Source organism: Callorhinchus milii, unplaced genomic scaffold, assembly GCF_018977255.1.
Source record: "Callorhinchus milii isolate IMCB2004 unplaced genomic scaffold, IMCB_Cmil_1.0 Scaffold3, whole genome shotgun sequence".
Taxonomy (NCBI): Eukaryota; Metazoa; Chordata; class Chondrichthyes; order Chimaeriformes; family Callorhinchidae; genus Callorhinchus; species Callorhinchus milii.
Window position 1 is genome coordinate 50668627 of NW_024704744.1, and position 25688 is coordinate 50694314.

General features: G+C 39.3%; 1 protein-coding gene across 1 annotated transcript in view; it reads left to right on the plus strand.

The window, feature by feature from the left end:
* The first annotated feature begins 13035 nt into the window (after nucleotides 1-13035).
* The window catches only part of LOC103178274 (potassium channel subfamily K member 3), a 79460-nt gene continuing 66807 nt past the window's right edge, over nucleotides 13036-25688 (plus strand). The window contains exon 1 of the mRNA XM_007892913.1: nucleotides 13036-13331. Coding sequence (XP_007891104.1) covers nucleotides 13049-13331 — 283 coding nt within the window. The 5' untranslated portion in view covers nucleotides 13036-13048. The remainder of the gene's footprint in view (nucleotides 13332-25688) is intronic.

Sequence of the window (25688 nt, forward strand, 5' to 3'; positions counted from 1 at the left end):
GTGTGTGTGGGGGTTCCTGTTGTGTGTGTGGGGGGTCCTGTTGTGTGTGTGTGGGGGGGGTCCTGTTGTGTGTGTGTGGGGGGGGTCCTGTTGTGTGTGTGTGGGGGGGGGTCCTGTTGTGTGTGTGGGGGGGGTCCTGTTGTGTGTGTGGGGGGGGGGGGGGGGGGGGGTCCTTGTGTGTGTGTGTGGGGGGGGTCCTGTTGTGTGTGTGGGGGGGGGTCCTGTTGTGTGTGTGGGGGGTCCTGTTGTGTGTGTGTGGGGGGGGGGTCCTGTTGTGTGTGCGTGTGGTGGGGGTTCCTGTTGTGGGGGTGGGGGGGTCCTCTTGTGTGTGTCTGATGTGTGTTGGGTGGAGCCTGACAGCAGGTTGTGTGTGGTGGGGGGTTCTGTAAGAAGGTAACTGATCAATACTTATTCACTGAAACCTGGTTACTACCATTATTGCGTCTCACTATCGTGGGTTGTTGCTCTTTGTATAATCATTCACTGTTGAACTATAATAATGGAAACAATTGTTTAACATCCAAATAGTGTTCGCACTACTTCATCATTAAATAAAAGTAAAGTTTCCTTACAAGAGGGGTAGAAGGCCGGGAAGTGGGATTGAATACAATTTACTCTGAAAGCTGGGGCAGTCTCAATGGGCTGAATGGTCTCCTTCTGCGCTGCAAATTGCTACGTTTCTATAACTTTGATATGAGCTCCTGACATGAAAAGCTCGATATAAACTTAATTGTTGTTCTCCCATCACTCCTCTCTCTAGAAGTGTCAAAACAGTTCTGCTTCTCAATAGCCAGACTTTAGCAAATGGGTTCCCATTTGACCACAAAAATGCAGGACCAAAAAAGCTTGTTCATGATAAGCACTTAAAGCAAGATGCTTTATGGTGTTAGATTGCAGATTTAAGCAATGTCATTTACACTGAGTTACTTTCATCCTTAAGTTGAGAGGTGTCATGATTCATGTATATTGTCAAACAGACCATGTTGTTAGCATTGGAGCTTTTCTCCAGTGAATCTTAGAATGATGTATGAGAACACAATCTGATTTAATTGGAGCTGACAATATTACCAAGAGTTTTGTGGCTTATACTTAGTTTGTTTATTTCTTTGATTCTATAAATTACTAATCTAAATTTTAAAAACAATACTGTCTGGTCTCTTTCCTTTTAATTAAAAATTGCAAACAGTAATTCTACATTGAGTAATTGATCGATTCATTAATCAAACTCATTATTTAATGAGACAGCATTTTTGACCTTGTAAGCAACCTCGTTTGGAGGTAGCAATATAGTGAAATCCTTTACACCGAAGTTCTGTGCTGGAAATATTTTTGGCAAGCTTTGTCCGTTTGGAATCATGTACTGCAATGACATAAAATATGTCAAAACACAAGATTCATCACTTACGTACAATGCCATCCTTGCAAAAAATGATGAATGGCTTTTCTATTCTCTCACTTTTCTTCTTATTCAAACAAAAAGGTTAAGCCATATGAATTTGTATCTTTAACTGACATAAACTGACTTTATGTTCCACGTTAATTTCATATTGCCGTGATATGGACTAGAAATGCCTGTTTCCGTGCTATAACATTTTATGTAATTCCAGTCTTTGCAATTTTTCCCTTTGCCTTTTCATGAAGATGATGTTCCTTTTAATGTGACATCTTCAGGAATTGACTAATTTCACCACCTGATGATAATTATTGAACACCAAAGTCAACTACCATGGTCATTTTAATTAACGTATCTAAGACTTTGTCATAGAATTTAAAGTTCTTGCAGAAATTGGCCCACTTTGTTAGTATGGTTCAGTTCCTTACTCATTCTCGTTAGTAGGGATGAGGCCACTCAAAATCCTAATTGCCTTCACTAAGTATTGTATGGTAGATCAGTCAAATGGTTGAATTTATTATCTATAATCTTTATAGAGGCACAAAGTGTGTCAGCCTGGCTCAGTTGGTATTATCTCGCCTCTGAATCAGCGATTGTGGCTTCAAGCACCAAATTGGGATTTGGAACTCTTGTATTCTATGATGAGACTACAATGTAGTATTGGGGGTCTGCTGTACGTTTGGAGGTGCTGAACTTTGGATGAGACGATAAACTGAGGTCACGTCTGCCTGTTCAGGTGGATGTTAAAGTACACAGTGACTCCATTTTACAGTATATCTTACAAAATGTTTTGAGACTTCCTCCCAACTTGAAAGGAGGAAATGTAAGGATTATTACTGTATTAAAAAAGATTCCTTTTAAATCTCATAATATTTTTTTTATTTAAGTTCACATTCTGAAAAGCAATATAACACTTTAACGTGTATTTGTATTTGAATACAGGTCAAAATACTTTTAATAGTTTTTGCTAGGAAATGGATTTTGGAAAAATATAGGAAGGACTTTTTCTAAATCTTTGGGATTTTCTCAAATCATAAATGGATCAAAGCTGCTGTTAATACTGTGCTTATACATATTTCAGTGACTGAAAAACACAATATTCCTTTCAGTGGAACAGTGGAGCTCAAAATAGTTTCAAATATTTTCCTAAAATTAAGGTATAATTCTCAACCCTTTTAATAAATGAACAACAACAATAAAATTACATTTATAGAGTGCCTTTCACGTCGGAGGACGTCCCAAAGTGCTGAACAGTCAGGTGTCGGGGACCCAGCATGGGGGAGGGGTGTTGTAGGGGTGAGGAAGGCAGAGAGGTGGGAGGACGACCAAAGGCATGATCGAAGAGAAGGATCTTGAGACCGGCCTTGAAGGAGGCAAGAGAGGAAGCGAAGCAAAGGGACAGTGGGATGGAGTTCCAGAGTATGGGTGCAGAGAGGCTGAAAGCCCGGCCACCGGTGGTAGGGCGGGTCGGGCGGGAGACATGGAGCAGGCCAGAGCCCGCTGAACGGAGGGAGTGGGCAGATTGGAAGGGAGTCAGCAGGTCAGAGAGGTAGGAGGGGGCAAGGCCATGGATGGCTTTGAAAGTGAGGATGAGGATCTTGAACTCGATCCTCTGGGGGATGGGGAGCCAGTGGAGTCGGGCGAGGGTGGGAGTGATGGGGTCACAGAGCCTGGTGCGTGAGAGTACACGGGCTGCAGAGTTTTGGATGATCTGCAGCTTGTGAAGGGAAGAGTTGGGAAGGCCGATGAGGAGCGAGTTCCCATAATCGAGCCTTGATGTAACGAATGCGTGGGTGAGGGTTTCGGCAGCCTGACGGGTGAGACAGTGGCGGAGTCTGGCAATGTTGCGGAGGTGGTGGTAGGCAGTGCCGGTCATGGTGTGGATGTGGGGGAGAAAGGACAGTTCAGGGTCAAATAAGACACCCTGGTTCCTGACTGACTTAGTGAGGTTGAGTGTGTAGCCGTGGAGACTGATGCTGCCAACGTCCAAGGTGTGGAGGCGCTGGCGTGAGCCAATCAGGAGGGCCTCGGTCTTGCTGATGTTGAAAGAAATGTGATAACTACTTATCCAATTATCAAGAATCTTGCTGAAATTCAGCAAATTTACAAAACTGCCAATCTGCCCATTTCCCTTTATAAATGTCAAATAGGAACACGCAGGAGACCTGAATTACCCTTAAGACCATTTTCTTAAAATTTAGGGTTCTGAGAATTTTTAAATTCAGCCTTGATTTGGAAGCTATTTTTCTGTAGTTTTTAAAACGAACTTCCAAATTAAGACTATGTTTGTGAAATTTCCAAATTTCTGCCTGATCTTAAACTTTAAGACGATGGTGTTAAGGCCAGATCATGAGATTCTGTGGACTCAGTGTGTTTACGTTTCTCTGAAAAAAATGCAGATGTTGATGAGACTAGCTATTTGAGGTTGTCCTACTTTTTTGATACTACCTAGTAGAAAGCTGGCAGAAAAATGAGTAATAATTTCTTTTTTGATAACAACCACTATTTTTTTGTTACCAACTTACTTCAAATAGCCTCTTCAGTAACTTTTTCTTTTGAAACATCAAAATAAATAGTCTGCTGCCTCACACCTGTCAGGTTAAAAATAAACACAGAGACCACATGGGGGCAGTATATAGAAGGGTATGAAGAGAAAGTCGGGAAGTATTGGGTAAATTACTCTTACACATACCGGTATCCCACATAGCTTCTTCCCGGATCTCATTTAACTTTACAGATGGCATGTTCAGAATGACAATTCAAACACCGAGAACTATTCATTTAAAGTATACAATCTGTCTTCATTCTTGGGATTCTGTGATAGGATCTTTGGTGTAATGAAAACAAATCATTTCTTTCTGCATTTGTTGAGGTTAAGAGACTTGAATATAGGCTAATGTCCTGATGTATATTCTCTTGTTGGGAGGTAAGAGATTTCAAGATGCCTGCAGTCTATGACCCAGTTAAAGTAGACCTAGATTGGATTTTTTTTTAATTATTAAAAATATATAGTATAATGTTCAATTCGGTGTTATCTTCAAACACTTTAGAACTTTTGAAAAGACATTTTCTATTTAGAACTTGTTTTTTGGGAGTGACTTAGAGCCACTGCAGTTAGTGCTCATTAATTTGTGGGAAGCTAAAAAAAGTCACCTGAACAATGCAATATATCAATGAGAGCTCCTTTCCACCATATTGTCAGATTCTTCAGTGTTTCTGACAGGAAAAGACACAATGTTTAGAATAAAAAACAGTTTCTAATGAGGTGACATAATAATGCCAATTGTAAACAAACAACAACAGTTAGCATTAATGTAGTGCCCTTCACGTAGGCTAACAGCATTTTACAAGAAAGTCCTATAAGCACGTATTTGTTAATTTGTCAAGGGTGCACTTAGTCACTTTTCCTTCTCACCTTTCTCAGCTATCCCCAAACAACAGCAACAACTTGCATTTATAAAGCAGCTTGCACGGAGGGTAGCGTCCCGGAGCACTTTACAGTGGTGGAGTCTGACAACGAGCCAGTGGGAGAGGGAGGGCGGAGGTGACTGTAAGCCCGATCAAAAAGGAAGGTCTGCAGGTGGGATTTGAAGGTGAGGAGGGAGGGGGTATGGCGGAGTATTTGAGGGAGAGAGTTCCAGAGTTTCGGGGTGTAGCGGCTGAAGGCACGGCCACCGATTGTGGAATGGAGACCACAAGGGACGAACAGGAGGCCGGAGACAGCTGACAGGAGGCAGTGGATGGTGGAGTTGGGGGTTAAATATTTTGCCCACAAAATATACAGTCAATTCACTTTACAGTATATTCTGTGAACTGCTTTGGGACACCTCGAAGACATGATAAGTCCCTATATCAAATGCAAGGATTATATTATAAGCAGGTCCCATAGATAGGGAGGCGCAAGTGCATGAAGGGATTTGAAAATAAGTGAGAGGATCTTGAAATCAATCCGTTCGATGATTGGGAGCCAGTGGAGCCTGGCAAGGACTAGAGTGATAAGAGTGCAGAGTTTCGTGAATATCCAGCTCGGGCTCCCAATTATCATTGTAAAGGACTTTTAAAGATGTCCTCCTGACATGAAAGGCGATAAATACATGTAAACTTGATGTTGTTAATTGGGTTTCTATGTTTAAGTTTTACAATCTCAGATTAAAAAGAGTTCAGTTTTCGATCTTCTGTATTCAAAATAGAAATGGTGGAATATCGTAAAAGAGGTCAAAGATGGAGCAGGTATGATACATAAGCCATGATTTGAAGTTGTATTTGTTTTAAATGTCTTGTAGATTAAAATAATAAGTCACATTTATAAAACACCTTTTACTAGTATAATGTCTCAAACTACTTGGCAGATCAGTGCTGCTGGCACTGTGCCATAGAAGTAAGTGGTCAGGAGCCTTTTAAAGTTGGATTGTGGGAGTGAGGTGGAGTGATTTTGGGAAGGAGTTCCAAAAGATAGAAGCTTAGTGGAGTGAAGGACGCGCAGCAGACCTGAGATAGCTGAACATAGAGGATGAGCAGGAAAATGTTGTTGAAGATATACAAGATAGCGACAGGGGGATTTAAAAGAGAATTTAGGAGGAAGTGAGTTTGTGGAACTCACTGCCTAAAATGATGGTTGAAACAGATAGTGTACATGCATTTAAGAGGAAGCTGGACCTTCATATCTATCTGTTTCCTTCGACCTTCGCAGAAGGGGAATAGATAGATATGGGAGGGAGTAAAGGAATGGGTGGAGATTCTGGGGTGGACAAACACAGACACGGACAAATTGGGCCAAGTAGTCTGTTTCCATGCTATACATTCTTTGTTAAAGATTGTAAGGGATATGGAAAGGAGATAGTATAGGAATTTGTGGGCGACAGTGAGGATCTTGAAATTAATCCGCTGGGAGACGATGGAGCCCGGTGAGGATGGATGTTGTGGCAAAACAAAGATTAGCGTGGGTAAGGCTGTGCATGGCTGACATTAGGATAAACTGGAGCTTGTCAGTCTATAAGAGAAAATGCAGACTGCTGATGTCTTCAGCAGTGGCTGAATAAAACCCAAAAAGAACAACTTTTCATTTTGGGAAAACATCTTAAAAGGCTTTGTTTGAAAGTACAGAAGGAGGGAGCAAGGTGAATGGATTGCAGGAGAGACTTCTAGAGGGCGAGGAGAAGGCAGTCAAAGTTCACTCATCAACAGTATCTGTCCTTCACAAAATGTAACATTACCCTTTGAGTCTTTTACGTGGAAATGGTAGAATTACAAAGTTATTACATTAGCTTCCATACCTCACAAAATCTTACCTTGTTTGGTGTTCATCCTGTTAGTGCAGTCAATGAGTGATAGTAGCTATCACATTTATGATAAATCATAATCAATCAATTATTGCATTGTTTCTAGTGAAAGTTTAAAGGGACTGAAAGGGCAATACATGCTTCACAAAATCTCCACTGTTATTGAAGTCAAATTGCTTTAAGAAATACACGAACTGCACATTTTGTTTTCAAACTCATAACAATTGATTTTAGCATAATAGTGGGGAACTTCACAGAAATTAGGAAAATTTGTATCTGTTTAAGAAAAAGCAACAGAGAGAATTAAGAAAAGACTCAGGATAAAGGTTTTTCTTACAAGGATTGTTACAAGGAGCTGTAAATAGACACTATTTATGTTCTTTTTAAAATAACATACACAGATTGTCAAAAGTGTGCTGAAAAAGCTTTGTATGGGTTGAATGCAACTACTGTATCCCAGAGAAAACTTACTTGCAGGAATTTTGGATATTACCTAACCATCATTACTCTAGTTTATTGTGTTACACATCTTAATAAATCCAGGTGCCATATATAATGGAATTTCTACCCTTAACTCTTCCAATTACAGTCCTGAACTTATGCCCACAAGTTATTAATTTACCAATTGGCAAATTGTCTTTCACTAGTTATCAATGCAAAACCTTTCAGAATTGTGACCAACTCTATCAAATCCCCCTTAACCTCCATTTCAGTGAAAATAGTTCCAATGTTTTGAGCCTATCCTCAGAGGTATAACCATAATTCCTGATGTCACCCTTGTTAACCCACCCTATATTTTTCTCATTACTCTGATGTACCTTCTATGAGCTAAACATGATATGATATTGAATTAAAGCTGAATTTGAACCATTCTTCAAAAATTTCATGATTGAGATATTAAATTGCTCATATAAGCTTTCATGTTGATAAAAAAATTATTTTGCATTGAACACACCAGGCAATTATATTTACTTTGCTGTGCTGTACAGAACTTGTCATCATGCTGCTAATGATGCCTGGGAAGCTTTCAACATTCACATTTTTTTGTATTTGTATAGAGTCATGAAGATCATAATTCAAAGTAGCTCTGTGACTAACAGTTGAATCAAGTTGCATTTAATGACAGCAATAGTTCAATCTATTACAGCTTTCAGGAGGCTGAGAGTGTTTTAAGTGCAGAAACTGAGACCTTGAAGGAGTTGAAGTTCCTACTTTTGCAGATGGACGTTGATAGCATTACTGATGTGGATGAAAAATATCTTCACAGTTCCAAGACCACAGATGGGTCGCAATTATGAATTATGAATATTTAAATATGTAAAATATATTAATTATAAAACAAATATATATTTAAAACATATTTCTATCTGAACCCTGGCATGCTTAATCATGTAATTAAAAGATAATTTTGAAAGTAATCATACCTAATTTACATATGAAAAAATGATAGATTCCAAAAATGAACTTACATTATAGTTTTAACCTGTACGTTTTATCATTGACCTCACTTATCAAATATAACATTATACTGTCATATTGTCAAAGCTACCCGAATACCTGATATATTTGACCTTATATCACGGTAAACAAAAATATCAATGTTTTATTTATTAATGTTTTTATTATTTGCTTTTGTTAATTCAATGATTTATGGTTATTTGCCTTCATTCATTCAATACGTTAAGCACTCCAAGATGCTAACCTGTATGAAGGGGCTATATAAATGCAAGTTGTGTTGTTACTTTTTTATTGTGGTTACTACATAAATGCAATGTGTTTGTTGTTCACAACAGAAAAGCTATACATCTCTTCCATTGTTATTACAAAATATCAGACATTCAGAATAAGAATAATATGGAACAGTTAATATTTGGAATGATTTTCCACTATACCTGAAAGTTCTGTATGTAGGAATTGTAGATTTTGAACAAGTTAGCACGTGGAAATGGACCACTTGCCCATTTTTCGCATTCATTACCAGCATCAAGCATTCTAGTTTCAGACCATCAATTGGATTCAGAGTTGAGGCAATTCTGCTCTGCCACAGTAATAAGCTTCACCCCAGTCTAAAGACTACGAGATGTCTTTGGTCAATTCATTTTACTTTTGCAGTATGCTAACCTGGCTCAGTTTGTAGTGGAGCACTCTTGCCTTTGAATCAGAAGGTTGTAGATTCAAATCCCACATTGGAATCTGATCTCACATACTTGGCTGACACTCCAATGCTGGAGGTATGTTGCATTGTCAGAGGTGCTGTTCCTCAGATGAAACATTAAACCAAAGACCTATCTGCCTATTCAGATGTTAAAGATCCCATGGCCAGCTTGAAAAGGGAAGTGAGTTCCTCCTGTTGTCCTGGCCAATAATCCGCTGAAAAATAAAATTGGTCATTAATTTTTCTTTGGTCAGCTGGGTGTCTTGACACACGTAGAAACCCGTCACCATGTGTAAAAAAAAATCCAAATCAAACTGTGATTTCCATGCATCCTACTTATTCATGGTAATTCCAGAGATGTTTATTCAAGTCTTTATCCATTCCTTACTCCCTCCATTACCCTTCTATTCCCCTCTCACTTGTGTGAAGGTCGAGCTTCCTCTTGAATGCATCTACACTATCTGATTTAACTACCACTTCAGGGAGCAAGTTCCACAATCTTATTACCCTCTGCATGAAGTAGCAGAGCCTCCTAAATTCTCTTTTAGATCCCCTAGTCGCTAGCTTATACATGTGTGCCCTGGTTATGGACTCCCCAACTAATGGAAACAGCCTATTTATGTTAATATTATTGAACCCTTTTACAATTTTAAACACCTCTATTACATCCCCACTTAAACATCTCTTCGCTATTGTGCCACAGTCTGTGATCCTTGCATCAGCATTGCATTTGATATCGCGCCTTATCACATCGTTGTGACTCTCAAAGCGCTTCACAAAATATAGTATAAAGTGATATTTTTACAAAAGAAATTTTAAAAATGTATCTAAAAATGTATACTAAAAATATTCCTGCAGAAAAGTTTATGCTGGAAAGTGCTTTCTCTGGTGGTGAGTTGCCAGTAAAATTACTTCTTCCAAAAGGACACATTCAACTTTACCATGAATGCAGACTACAGGCACTCACAGCAGATGGCACTGCAACATGCATCCACAAACGTTCACCATTTCTTGCCAGATTCAGGCAGAATATATTGCCTTCTTGGGTCACTAGAGAGCAGTGAAAAAAATGCTATTTCCCAAAGAGTAATAGATTTTCAGAATAAATTTTAATCAAAATTATTGATATCCTAAGGGTTTTTTTGGTTTTAAAAATGATTTCAATAAAGCAATTTAGCAGTGTGTTTTCAGGGACATTAATTAGTAACATCTCAGTGTTAAGGTAGGTCAGTGGATTAAAATAATGCAATAATTTCCAAAGTGTTTACTTTGCAAAGAAGAGTGAGATTAACAACAAGAGCAACAACAACATTTACACATCAGGAAGAGACCCCAAGGCACTGGACAGTCAAGGCTTTTCTCCCAGGCTGGGGGTTGGGATCAGGAGGGGCGGAGGGGATGGAAGATGGGGTTAGGAGGGTCTTGAGTCAGGCCTTAAAGGAAGCAAGGGAGGGGACGAGGTGAAGCGACTGTGGAATGGAGTTCCAAAAAGTGGGGGCAGAGAGACTGAATTCTGATTCCTGACCCCTGATGGTCATGCGGGAGAGCAGGGAGCAGGTCAGAGTCTGCTGAGCAGAGGTAATTGACAGATCGGTACTGACCTATCTTTAATAGTGATGACCTTAATACTGATATAAACCATTCAGTTGTTTCCGAGACAAAGTATGTAAATTCCAGGGGCAGGTATAATTATTTATTAACCAAATTGAGCTTTGATCCAATAAAGGTTTGGTCCCATTTATGCATATTCTAAATTAAGAATGTTTATGAAATAATAATTTGTCATCTAAAATGCAATATTAATAGGATTCCTTAATAAGGAACCTGAGTTGTGCAAATGGGGACTCCTTCCATTACTAAACACACACATCATGCTGACTCATGGGAATTCCACTCCAATATAGTCTACCACTCGAAAAAAGGCTCATGGGTTGTATTGAATTCAAATTGCATTCTTTATTAATGAACCCTGCTAAGAAATACTGTAAATTAGACCTAATAATTACAAAAATAAATGACTATTAAAATAATTGGCCAGTTGCCAAAGGTAAGACAGCTAAACAGACACATTGGAAGGAAACTGAAATGCACAATCCTGCAAGTTTATGGAAGGTGGTGAAACTAAGTTACCATTTTTGGAGGGGGTGGGGGGGAGGGGGAAGTAGGCATCTCACAGAGAAAATAAACGAAAGTATGCTTGCCAGATGTGTAATTACCAACAAGACGTATTCACTTGTTTTGAAGATAAATTGAGAAATAATATTAATCTATGTTGTTGAATAAAGCATTCTGTCCAAGTGTTGCAATTACAATGCTTCAGGCCAATCAAACTCATCATGTGGAGATCTGCAGCTCAGTGGTTAAAGCACTCGCCTCGCAAGCGCGAAACCTGGGTTCGATTCCCGGCAGGGCAAAACCGTAGGCAAGTTTCCTTACTCCACATGCCTGATAATAATCCCTCAAGAAAAACAATAATGAATTGGTCACTTCAATCCACGACTGTTTGTGGGACACTGCTGTGCGCAATTGGCTGCCACGTTTTGCCCACAAATGCAGATCAATTGCTTGCGAGGCGGGTGCTCCAACCACTGAGCTACAGGACATCCTGAAAGCTTTATACTTCAATATATGACTGAAGAATGAAAGCCTTATGTTATCTGCAGAGGTTAACGCTACTATCATTCACAGGTCGATGAAATGTCCATTCTCTGCGCTTATAATGAAATGACCCCATTCTAATCCCGAGCAGGCCAAGGTTTATGAACCTGCGGAGAGAACATCTCGCGAGTGGTTTTAAAAATCACTGCATTTATTTAATGAATCAATTAATTAATTAATTAATTTGGGGGGGGGGGGGGGGGGGAGGGGGGGGAATTACAAACGACTGATCTTAAATGGTGCTCAGACCTGCCCAATATAACCATTTCCATCCACACTTGAGTAAAGCACAGGTGCTTTTATCACACAAATGGATCTTAAGGTGAATTCACTTTACAGTGTGTTATGTGAAGCGCTTTGGGACGTCCTCCCGACGTGAAAAGCGCTATATTAAATGCAAGGATCATTATTATTATTATTAAGGTGCATAAGGGTGTATTTAAGTCCCTGCTTTGCACAGTCTGTGATGATCCCCTGATGAACAAAGACCAGAGACTCGGCGGTGCTGAAGAACAGCTGGAACAGTACAGTGTGTATATATATATGTGTGTGTGTGTGTATATTACCCGCTCCTCCACTCTGGTCACACAGCTTTAGCTGAGAAGCATCATTACATCAATAGATGTTTATATCACTCAGGACTGACTGTAAGACATTGCACATGTTCCCTGGTTAATGAACCCGCACTTTACTCGGATTACAATCTCCGACCCCCCCCCCCCCACAGCCTGATCAATTCCACACAATTGCTATTGGAGAGAGCTGATGGCATTTTGCTGTTCATTTCATTCAAAGCGGTGCAGTACTCAAAAAAACAAACTGGTATAAACATGCATTCGGTGAGGGGTGTGTGTGTGTGTGTGGGGGGGGGGGCGGGGACGGTGGACTTTGAGGCTGTCAGTGTATTAGATCTGTCTTTTTTGTTTGCAATGTAGAGGGTGAGGGTGAGGGTGAGGGTGGGGGGGGTGACATGAATCAGTATTGCAAATAAAACCCAATAGTTGCTCTGTGCATCTGTGCATCGTGCAAGAGAAAGGCACACGAGGGAGGGAGAAGGAGGGAGGGAGGGGTGGAGGGAGAGGGAGGGGTGGAGGGAGAGGGAGGGAGGGGTGGAGGGAGGGGTGGAGGGAGAGGGAGGGAGGGAGGGAGGGAGCGGTGGAGGGAGGGAGGGAGGGGTGGAGTGAGAGGGAGGGAGGGGTGGAGGAGGGGGAGGGAGGGGTGGAGGGAGAGGGAGGAGAGGGTGGAGGGAGGGGAGGGAGGGGTGGAGGGAGGGGGAGGGAGCTGAGGGGTTTGCACAGCTGCGGTGGGTGTGAGTCAGACTGCCGGAGCCCCTCTCCCCCGGTGTGGGCAGCGGCGGAGCGGGGAGGCGGGGCGCGCGGTGCTGAAGGAGAGCTCCCGACTGCAGAGCGAGAGCGAGAGCGCAGAGAGCGGAGTGTGTGTGTGTGTGTGTGTGTGTGGCGGGTGCCCTCCCTCCCTCCCTCCCTCTCTCCCTCTCTCCCCCCCTCTCTCCGCCTCACTCTGTCTCCGAGCAGCCATGAGTCCCACCACTCCCGGAGCAGCGCCATGAAGCGCCAGAACGTGCGCACCCTCGCCCTCATCGTGTGCACCTTCACCTACCTGCTGGTGGGCGCCGCCGTCTTCGACGCCCTGGAGTCCAAGCAGGAGACCTCTGAGAGGCGGCGGCTGGAGGAGAGCCGGGCCAGGCTCATGGCCAAGTACAACCTGAGCGAACACAACTACGAGAAGCTCGAGCAGGTGGTGCTGAGCCTCAAGCCGCACAAAGCCGGGGTGCAGTGGAAATTCGCGGGATCTTTCTACTTCGCCATCACCGTCATCACCACGATCGGTGGGTGTTGCCCTTTTGTTTGATTTTGATTTTGATTTTTTTTTGATTTTGATTTTTATTTATTTTTTTTTTTTTTTTTTTTTTTTTTTTTTGTTTTTTTTTTTTTTTTTTGGGGGCGATGCGATGTTCCCGAACCTGGTCTCTCATACTCTCTCTCTCTCTCTCTCTCTCTCTCTCGCTCACACTCACTCTCTCTCTCCCTCCCTCTCTCTCCCTCTCTCTCTCTCTCTCACTTACTCTCTCTCTCACTCTCACACACTCTCTCACACTGACTCTCTCTCACACTCACTCACACTCTCTTTCACACACTCTCTCTCTCTCACTCTCTCTCACAATCACTCTCTCTCACACTCTCACACTCACTCTCTCTCACTCACTCTCACTCACTCTTTCTCTCACACTCACTCTCTCACACTCACACTCTCACTCACTCTCTCTCTCACACTCTCTCTCTCACTCACTCTCTCTCACACTCTCTCTCTCACTCACTCACTCTCTCTCACTCACTCTCTCTCTCACACTCACTCTTTCTCTCACACTCACTCTCTCTCACACTCACACTCACTCACTCTCACACACTCACTCTCTCTCTCACTCACTCTCTCTCACACTCACACTCACTCTCTCTCTCACTCACTCTCTCTCACACTCACTCTTTCTCTCACACTCACTCTCTCACTCTCTCTCTCTCACACACTCACTCTCTCTCTGTCCTGCTGCTAAATGCACACAGACCCTCAAACCAACCTGAGCAGATCTCACAGCCCAGACTGGCTCTCAAGGCTGGTCATTGCTATTAACCAGCACTTGTAACTCTTTGCACACTCACTCACGCACACACACTCACACTCACTCACTCACACTCACACACACACGTTTGTTTCTCCCTCCTCTTTCATGACTTTTAACTTTTATAAAAAAAATATTCATTTTTATTTATTTATTTATTTATTTATTTGTTTATTTGGGGGGGGGGGGGGGGTGGGGAGGGTTGGGGGAGAGAGGGAGGGTGTTTCAGCAAACAAAAGTGCTGGAGGGCACATAAAGTTTTCCGACATAAAATCATCCTCAAGACACGCGTTGTAAAATAAAAGCTTTACCCCCACAGGTAGATGCAGGTAACAGAGCAGTGCAAAGGGGTGCAGGTCAAGGCTTTTCTCTGCTTTTTTTTTTTGGGGGGGGGGTGCATCAGCAGCTCTCTCTCTCTCTCTCTTCAAAAAAAATGCTTCAACTTCTCTCGCTCAGGAATATTAAAATAAGTAAACTTTTTTTGTTGTTTTTTTGCGTTTTATCATATCTAAAGACATTTAGGTACGTACTCAGAGCTGGTCAGGCTGAACATGTGTTTCAAAAGAGCATCTATTTCACTGTTTTACCACTCGGTACGTGGGAAAGCCAGATTTGTTTTTTTGTCTGCTTCAACATAAGATTGTGATCGTTCATTCTTCGAAGGACAATATTCTCGGTGGTGAAGGTTGGCAAAACCCAGATCCGGTCTGTCTATGCAGCTGCAATCTCAATCTTGGGTCCAAATGCAGTAGGAAACCTACAATTAACAAAATAATGCTGTTAATGGAGTGGAGGCTGTGCCTCTGCCTGGGCTTCTGTCCTCAAATGCAGTCAGTGCCAGAACAAAACACGAATTTGCTGGAATTTACTATAACTAAACCCACAACGTTGCATTCGCCAACACTTAATTGCTATTCTATCCCTTCTTCTCCTCCCCCCCCAAAAAAAAAATCAATCGATTTTATATTTTTACTCAGCCTCCTATTTCTAGAAATGGCTCATTATTGAAGTTTTTGGGGGCTCGAAATTGTATTAAATAGGATGTCCGTCTTGTTTATACATCACTGCAATGTATTGAAACGCTTAGTTTACATTTGAGCTCTTGTTATATTTTGCTATATTATTTAAGCTAAGTAAAGGACTCGCAGAAAGCGAGTCAGAGAAGGCTCAGCAATGTGTGTCTGTGAAAGTCTAATATGGTTATTGCTAGTAAAAAGCCACAGTTACGCCTGCATAACGAATAAGAAGATTTATATGCATATATATATATATATATGTGTGTATATCCCAGTGTCTCTTTATAGCATTAAGCGAAACCAGTATTACATTTGTTCTTTCAATATCATTTTTTTTTCCAATTAATGATAAATATTAAAACATGCAAACAAGGTCCATGATTGTAATAAGGCATACTCATTCCTCACAGCAAATTTGCACAGCAATTAGAAGACAACAATGTAGAAGACAAATAATAAACATGATATTCTTAATGAGTACATATGAGATGTTACTGCTGCCTGATAGCCAACTGCAGCACTGGTATGATCTCACGAGGAAGTAAACATATTGAATTTTCCAGTCAGATTCATAATAACATAAAATGTATGAATAGAAAAAAGTTCATTAGTTTATCCTGTTTACTCCACTATCTGCTTTACTTTGTTTTTCCTCATCTAAATCTATATCCCGTCTATTTGCCGAATCAGGAATTAATCCAGTTCCCCTTTGAATGCATAACACAGCAAGAATCCATTGCACTAGGTGGCGCTCTATTCTGCAATGAATTATAAACATAAACTAGTTACTGTCGAGTTAGCTTTAGCTCAGTCATCTTATAATCGTGGCATTTGATTTGCCTGTTCTGGGTTTACACGAAATGCATTACACATATGAAAAAATATACTACCACATGAAATGTTCTAACCAAATTGATGCTGATGTGTGCATTTATACAAAGAACAATGCTGATAGATTCAGACTAAACAAAGAAAATTATCAAAGGAAATAAAAATGGTTAGGCTATGTAATATATTCTACACTGTGCAATCACCCAATTCATCATTATGATGAACTTGAAAAATAAAATTAAGCGTGAAGTCAGTTCTGTTTTAAATTTAGTGTGTAAAATAATAGTCGCTAAATATTGCAGTGTGTTGCTTATCATTGGTAATCACTAATAGTTATTCTGCTAACCAATTGCATTCATTTAAAACAAAGCCTAAGGTTGTAATTAATCTTGCTTATTTTGGATTCCTTTTGTTTTTTGGTCAATTCAGTATAATTTACTGAATTGCTCAAAACACAGTAAAAAGCATAGCAGTTAAACCAAATTAAACCAGATAATAAACCCCTCTATACTAATATATTCTTTGAATACAAATCATACTTTAGATATTGAGAGACGCAGAAGAGAGTGGAATGGGTTACCAGGAAGGATGGCACTGGACTCATTTATGAAGCAGCTTGATGCTGCAGTAGGAATCCGGAAAGGTTGAGATTAAATATACCAAAGGAGCTTCATCATCCAAACCTATCTTGTGGTTTTATAATCTTGTGAATGACGCAAGTTGAGAAGCGGTAATAGCTATGAAATGAGAACCGTTTCTAGGCTTTCGAAGCAATTTTTAGTTTCACCACAAAATATTCCAAAATTTTTTTTGTATATTGAAATGTATTTGTGCCAATGAATTGCCACATTATCAAAATTATGTACAGCATAATTCTGTAAGTAAACTGGGACAAGTTAGAACTATGAGTGAATTTTTAATTATTTTCTTTTCTAATAGTTGCTTTTTCCTTTTCTAACTGAATATTTGGAGTTCTGTAGCTTAGTGGTTAGAGTGCTTACCTCGCAAGCGAGAGGACCTGGGCTCGATTCCCGGGCAGGCTGAAACATTGGGCAAGTTTCCTTACTCCACACACCTCTGTTTACCTAGCGGTAAGTAGGAACCCGTTGTTAGTCGATTGGCAGATCGCTTTTCCGGGGGTATTAATTCCTTCAATAACAATTTGGTCACTCAATCCATGACTGTTTGTGGGACACTGCCGTGCTGCTGAGTTTCTCCCACAAAATATACAGTCAACAACAACAACAACAAGATTCCATTTATAGAGTGCCTTTCAAGTTGGGAGGACGTCCCAAGGCACTGGACAGTTGGGTCAGGACCCGAGCAAGGGGGGAAATGGTCAGGGTGAGGAGAGGGAAGGGAGGGAGCAAGGAGTGGGTAGAGACCATACTTTACCAAACAGTCACCATACTTTACAGTATATTCTGTGAAGTGCTTTGAGACGTGTCAAAGACGTGATAAGGCTCAATATCAAATGCAAAGATTATTATATAGCACCCCAAATGATGCTATCTCAACACCAATCAGAATTTAAGCCTGCAACCTTCAGAGGACTCAAATTCTCAGCAAAGTTTTAATATGGCAGCATTGACAATGGTAACCTCTACTAGGGTTTCCCAATTATAATTGCATATCACCGAAGTTGCTCTATATAACATTAACCACAATTTTAACCTTCTGGTTAAAATTCTGGTTCAAACCTTCTGGTTAAACCCTATGATCGATCCAGTCCTTACTAGTGGGTCATTATGTCATCTTGAGAGTTTTGTGGAGGCCTGTGGCTCAGTGGTTAGAGCACTCGCTTTGCAAGTGAGAGACCTGAGTTCAATTCCAGGCAGGGCAAAACCTTGGGCAAGTTTCCTTACTCCACACGCCTAATAATAATCCTTCCAAAAAAAAACAATAATAAATTGGTCATTTTCAATCCATATGACTGTTTGTGGGACATTGCTGTGTGCAATTGGCTGCCGCATTCGCAACTAGATAAATCTGAAGGTTTTTGTTTGGAAAAAAATTAGAGTTGTATGTCAGAGTAAACAATACTATTTATTGGGTAAACACTGCTATTGACTTTTTCCATTGGCATTCATCTTTTTAGAATACAAGTATAGCTTATTTTAGGAATTAGTATGAAAATGAAAGTCCTGTTTTGATCCTAAAACATGTATCATATGGAAATGGAAATAACCTTGAGGGATGACGGTTACAATTGAGGAAATTTATTTCACTGTGCCTAACCTTGCATTTTGAATTAAATTTCAAAGTGATTGGTGAACACTATAAAGAACTTGAAGTGTCTGCTGAGTATGTAAATTTCAGAATAGGTATTTATCAAAAAGCTTTTGTATCCTTGGAAATGATTCTAAGTAGTATGGGTTTCCTCGGGTTCATAATAACTGTTACTTGTTAAGGAACAGAATTGTTCACAAAGACAAAGTTACATAACACGTTGGAAAACACCTTTTTTTTAATAAAATGTCCTTTGCTATTGTACTTTTCTGAAGATTAAATATGTGAAAAACATAGTTGAATATGTTTTAAACCTCTGCAATTGTATGCTTATAGATGTGATTTTCTGCATAGATACATCTTGCTAAACTTTAGCAGAAGATTTCCTGTGTTTTTGTTTTTCAAGACTATGTAAAATTGCCTGGCTTTGAAAGATTGGATAGGAAAAACTAGGAGTCCAGACCACTGTTATTGCTTGTCCATAGTGAAACTAACCAAAACATCATACATTTTATATTATTATTAAAAATAATTATAATAGTCATTCTAAATTGCCTTGATTGTTTTTTTCTTATTTAAAGTTTTCTTTCCCTTCTCGCTACTTTTTATGAATTTAAGAATGAAAAAATGAAGAAAATTAGCAAAGGAAAGATTAGGAGAATTCATTTTACAGAGAAGTGTTAAAATGTGGAGTAATTTTTTACGTTAGTGTTAATTTTCAGGATGAAAGGTTAAACAGGTGCCCAGCTAAGAAGATTTTGGCAAGTAAAAGTAAATATATTAATTTTAATCAACCACTAGGAGATATATGAGAGCGGTACAGAGTGGCCAGTGATTTGAGGACAAGAGGACCTGAATTTCAGTGTGTTTACTTAAGGGAAAGTAGAAAATAAATTCTCCCACAAGTTTATCAGAGTATGGATTGAATTTCCAGGGATGGTTGTTGTGACAAAGTTGATTGGGGACATTTAGATAGGCACAGAATATTTGAGGATACGGGAAAGAAGCAGAGAATTAACATTAAAATAGATAACTTCAAAGGAGGAGCGAACACAGACTCTAATATAATGGGTCGAGTGGTTACTTACTCCGTTATAGGTTTCTACAGGTTTATGGTTTTATAATTCACCCTAAGGGGGAAGAACTACAACAACAAATTTACATTTATATAGTGGCCTTCACGTCTGGAGGATGTCCCGGGGTGCTGGGAGTTCCTATTCTGCACATGTCACCTCTCCTTGGGGGGAATGGGCCAGGATCATGAACTCAAGCCTGATCAGTATGCTGCATATGAATTTCAGTCAGTCAGACCACTGCACCTGTTTGGCAATGAAGAAACAATGCAAGGTTATCGAGAGATTGATTGCATTTGATACTTTAAGCTCTTTATCTTTATTAATATAAATGATCAGATGTGAATTTCATTAAAAATGTCTTTGGCAAAACGTTGTTTGTTTGGAAAAGGATCACGAATGAAGAGTCATATTGCATTCTCATCAAATACAGATGTCCAGATCCAAATAATCCAGTGATGTAGTTCAATATTTACGTATTTGCAAGGAAGTGAAACAAGGTTTGCCAAACCGTTTTTTCATGGTCAACAAAACTTTTAAAAGTATGCGAAAGCTGTGATTTACAGAAGGAGGAAAATGGATTCAAAAACATTTAATATTCATAGTTGTTTGTGGGATATTGCCATGTGTAAATTGGCTACTACGTTCATCTATAAATACAGTCTTTACTCTCTTTACAGAAAACTTTGCAAAACACTTTGAGACATTATTGATGTTATAGGTTCTATCAAATGCAGGGATCGTTTTCTATTATTCTAATCGAGGCACAGTGATGCAGAATAGGCTTGACAGGCATGAATGGTCTACTCCTGTTTCTTTGTTCCAGGACTTCACAAGAGTATTCTCCATGATTTACAAAATGAAATGTGTAATGTTTTGATTCAAATTAAGCCTGGGGGCTCCAAAGACAACAATAACTTGTGAAATCCGGAACACAAGAGTTCAAGAAATCAGGCAAGAGACGAGATTTCAAATGCTTAATTTTTTTTGTACAAAGAACATTTATTCTATTTTCTTTTTTTTGCAAAGGCAAAACTCCAAGTTACCCACTGGAACTCGAGCATGGGATAAATATTTTTATGTTATGTTGAGCACTGACTATTTTGTTGCTATCAAGAACATTGAGATTATTAAAATAAATAAAATATTTGTTGTTATTAGGTAAACTCATATAAAGTAAAAAGCAAATTTTACATTTTAATTTAGAATTCTTACTATATTGGAAAGGAAATGAAAAACATTATGAGCACTTATAATGGAATGTTTCCATTATACAATACAATATTAAACTTCCCACACAGGGAGTGAGCGGAAGTGAGAATTGGGTATGAGTGAAGTGTTTAAAAGTCAGATAGAAGACAACCTTTTCACCTAGAGAATTGACATGGGAGGGAGAACTAAATTAAAAATAATTAAACGAGTAACTACACAGCATGCTGCTTGTTCAGTTAAGACCACTCTACTCTCTAATGATTTGGCTTGCATGGATAAGGACACATCTAATTTGCAGAGCTGCCTGTGGTGCCTATTGAGAACTATTCTATCTCACCTCCCTACTATCCCACTCCACAATGATTTGTTTTAGACAGAAAGCTCAACTTATGAAGCTCAGAAGAGTGAATCTAACTGGATAAACAGTGGGAAATGTATACGTGCTGTGTGTACTGTCATCGGGGTGGTTTTAGCTGATTCAATTACATTGAGACCTTCAGTTTATACTTTGGGTCCTTCCTGTTTCTTGTATATAATAATGAGCAGGAATTGAGGACCCAATGTAAGATAGTTACATTTGCAGATGACACCAAGTTAGGGGGAATTATGAAATCAGAGGAGGCAGCAAAGGTCCTACAGAGAGAGCTTGATGAGTTTTGCACATGGACTGAGAACTCACAAATGAAGTTTGATATTGATAAATGTAAGGTACTACATACGGGATCCATGAATAGGAAACACAAGTACTTCATGGGTGGGATTGAATGTGCCAAGTGGGAAGCTGAAAAAGATTTAGGGGTGTTAGTTATCTCATCACTCACTCTGTCAAAACAATGTGAGGCAGCAATAAATAAGGCAAACAGGATGCTGGGCTATATTGCTAACTCAGTTGAGTTCAGATCCTCAGACATCATTCTTAGGTTGTGCAGTACTTGAGTCAGACCACACCTTTTATATTGCAGGCAGTTCTAGTCAGCACAGGTACTAAAGGTGGTGCAGAGGAGAGCAATGAGAATGATCCCTAGTGTTGGAGGAATGAACTATGAGCAATGACTAGACAAGCCAAGGCTCTTAAGTCTTCAGAGAAGACAATTCAGAGGGGGCCTCATAGAGTTGTATAAAATTTTAAATGGGACTGGAATAGTAAACCCAGATCAATGCTTTAGGATGTATCGTAACAGTAGAACAAGAAAACATACATTTCTAGTTGCAAAGGGCAATTTCAGGTCAGATGCCTGAAATTCTGTATGCAGAAGTTAATCAACGACTGGAACAGGTTGCCGGAAAAGGTGGTAGAAATCAAGTCACTAGACTCATTTCAGAAGCAGCTTGATGCAGTGATGGGAGATAGTAGGGTCCCGAATGCCTTAGCTTCTTCCAACCTGCATCTGGGTTGGGCAGGTAAAGGTAAGCAGTGGGAACATTTTTTTATTTCTCCCTGACTCCTGAGCTTCTAAAACCCTTGAGCTTCTATCTATCCTCACATCTCTAGTATTCAATTCTGACTGGTTATTTTTCACAGATGATGCTTCCCTGGTGAAAGCAGCACATGAACATTGTGTTCCACAGACTATTTCATTAATCTTTTTCTGCATTTATTCTATTTGATGTCCTGTGGTAAAACTGGCTAAAACTACAGAACTTTGGTAATTTAAATGTAATATGAGCAGCGCTTTGAACATCACAAATTTAATGCGGAAAAAAATAGCAAATAATAATATTAATATTCAAATACAGCATTATAAATAAATTTACCATTCATAGTTAAACAAAAATCCCAGCCTCATCACTTGACCTTTCAGTTTCTCACATAATTTTGCAGCTCTTAATATGCTGAGATTCTGATTCATAACAGAATTCATATGAATATTTTCTTTTGAGCATATCAATCAACAGACCAGTTGGATTTGTATTGAACGGTACTTTCACATGCCAGTCACATCCTCTTGGTGTGAATATCAGATTTGTAATATTGCAGTGAGATTTTGATAGAGATTCAACTTGAAAAGCACAGTGTAAATCTGGGTTGAGTAGCCTGAATTCCACTGGTCTCCTGCTGCTAAGACCATTTCAAGAAGATACTTTCAGCAGCACTTTGATTCAAGCAGATTGACTCTGGCACTGCTCACAAATGAGCCCTTAGAAATTCTTGGATGGCCCATTAGATGCTACAAGAACTTTTAAGTGGGCCTTTTTAAAAAAAATATTATTTAAGGTAAGCTTTAAAAATCCTGCAATTCTATTGAACATTTGGTGGTGAATCGGCAGAATGTCAGCATCAATTAACAGCCAAAGATATAGTGTAAGTGACCGAGAGGCAGACCAAGTAATGCTAATTTTTTGCTTGGTGATTTTGCTGAAATTGTTCTAGGAAATAATGGTGCATCAGCCAGCTGATTGAGAACTGCTTTGGCGATAGTAAGCAAAATGAGATGATATATGGAAAAGAGAACTGATTTGGAAGAATTAGACTTCCAAAAGTTCTTCAGGATCTTGTCCTGTTGCCACTAATCATAAACGACTTGTAGGAGAATATTTTTCATGACATATTAAAATGTGGCAATGATGCCAAGCTGTAGCCATAAAAAGTTAACACAGAAGATGCCATTCAACCTATCAGCTCTAACTTCCCCACTAAAGCTATCTATTCCAATCAAATTTCCCTAAGCCTCCACATCCTCTTACATCTTCATTCTTCAGGTAGTTATATATTTCTGTTTTAAACGTACAATTGGCACTGCTTCAATAGCTTGTGGGCATGTTTTAAAACATAATAACCCACTGTGTAAATTAAATTTCTCTGTCTCCCTTTTTAACTTCTTGTAATAATATTGAGTACATGTTCCTTTGTTACTAATATGTCCCCCACCACCATCCTTCGCTGTTATTTCAAAGAAATGCAGAGTGCTTCTCTTGCTTATACTGGCTTAACTCCCCCTACCCATCCAAATTGTTGCCAAACTCAAATTAATTGATTAATCTTCTCAATGGTGGTTTCTGATGTAAATATTGTTATCTAATAAGTCTCATTCTGTAAAACATTTCAAAATATTTATTTTAAGTGAAAGGAGCCATGTAAATATATGTTGTCACAACGTGAAATCCTGTATCTTAGTGGTTAGAGCACTCGCCTCACAAGCGAGAGACCCGGGTTCAATTCATGGGCAGGGCGAAATTTTGGGCAACTTTCCTTACTCCACACATGTCTGTTTACCAAATAGTAAGTAGCAACCTGGTTGTTAGTTGATTGGCAGATTGTTTTCCAGGGGTAAAAATCCCTCCAAAAAATACTACAAATAATAATTTGGTCACTCAATCCACAACTGTTTATGGGACACGTCAATTAAGTAAGCAGTAATCCAAAACATAGCCGACGTTTGGCTCATCAGTGAGATTTAGAAGTGTAAAGGTGTTCTCAATACTATTATGAGCCTACGATCTAATGAGTTAGGCAATTTTAGTTCTAATTAAATCTCATTAAGTACGTTATACTGTTAAGCTATAATATAGTACCCTTAAGCATGGTGATGGATTTCTGTCTGCATCAGATGACCAAAAAAATACAGTAAATTATATTAGAAGAGAACTAGAAAATATATACTAAGCAAAGGTAGAAAGGTAAAGGGTAAGATTATTGACTATTCATTTAAATTTTCCAGTCAGTGTGTAGATGCTATCAATAAAGTTAATCAATACTAAAGTGCATCTCGAGGGCATTTGGCTGTAATTGAAAGCAAGTTACCCAAACCTTGAATAGATCACTGGTGAGGAAACACTTCAAATATTATGCATATTATTATCTTGAAAATAACATGTTATGCATTATTACAGAGGATTCAAAAAAGGATGACAAGGATGATTCTGAGACTTGAGATCCTTAGTTAAGAGGAGACACTTTCAAAAGAAATTGTTTTCAAGAGGGAAGAGAATCAAGGAGATTGTAAAATTCTAAGTGGTATGGATGATTTATATGTTAGAAGAACTCTTGTCAACCTGCACTTAATACATTCTAGGATTAGGTGAGCAGGATGCATCCCACCAGGGACTGAGTGAAAGTGTGCATTCCATTCCAGACACAGGAAAGTATCCAAAGGAATTCTCAATAGTTTGGTTTGGATACTCTTAGGCACGGTGTCAGACATCTGGCTAACCAAGAATAAATTAAAGGATTATTCAACATGCACTTTGAACACAGAATTGAAAGTTAAAACCACAATTAATACTACAGTTAAATGAGATTATTGGCGAAGAGTAGTGAAAACAGAAAAGACTCCCAATCAAACCATCTGGCACTGTGTTCATCGACTCCTTCAAAAAAGACTTGGAAACAAATAGTTTACTGGAATTAGGGTTTGAAGTTGTACGTAACACAAGTTATAGACTGAAATGAACAAATATGGCATTGACACAATGACATTTGTGCTCCTGGACCTGAGAAGGGATGTTATAAATGGAGGGCAACAGACAAGGTTGAGGAGTGGAAAGTGTGAAGATGTAAATATAATAGACATTTGCTTGAGGAGAGAGAGGAGGGAGTTCTTGTACCACTTGTACAGAACTTTCCTTCAGGAAATGAAATGTGTTGGATAGAGTCCATGATAAGGTAGATAATAAATTGTCTGTGGAAGAAAGTGGCTTGATGGGCCAAATAGCCTTTCCTTGTTCCATACATTCTATGCCCCAATTATTCTATTTTTTTCAATCGGAGGCCAGTTTTGCTTTGGACCAGTTCCAATTTAATCTCCTGATGGAGAACCTCTGAGTGCATGTGGGATGAAATTTGCTGTGCTATCCTTCTACAAAGTGAAATGTTGTGCATTTTATTTAAAATGAGAAAACTAAGCTCCTGCCATATTTTAAAGGTGAGATCATCTTCCTAAAAAGTAATTGGCAACCCTTTCTCTCAAATTTGTTTATAAACAGAAGACATAATCACGTAAATCATGTCGAAATACAACATAGTATCACTTACACGGAACATCATTATAATAAATAATAATAATCTTTGTATTTGACATAAAATCCTTTCACTTCGGGAGGACCTCTCAAAGAGCTTCACAACTAAAGTGTCATGACTGTGTAGTGTAAAGTGTCATGACTGCATATTTTGTAGGCAAATATGGCAGTCAATTTGTGTGTAGCAATGGCTCACAAGCCCGGAAATGAATAATGACATTTCTCTGGGGGATTATTGTTTAACACTGAAA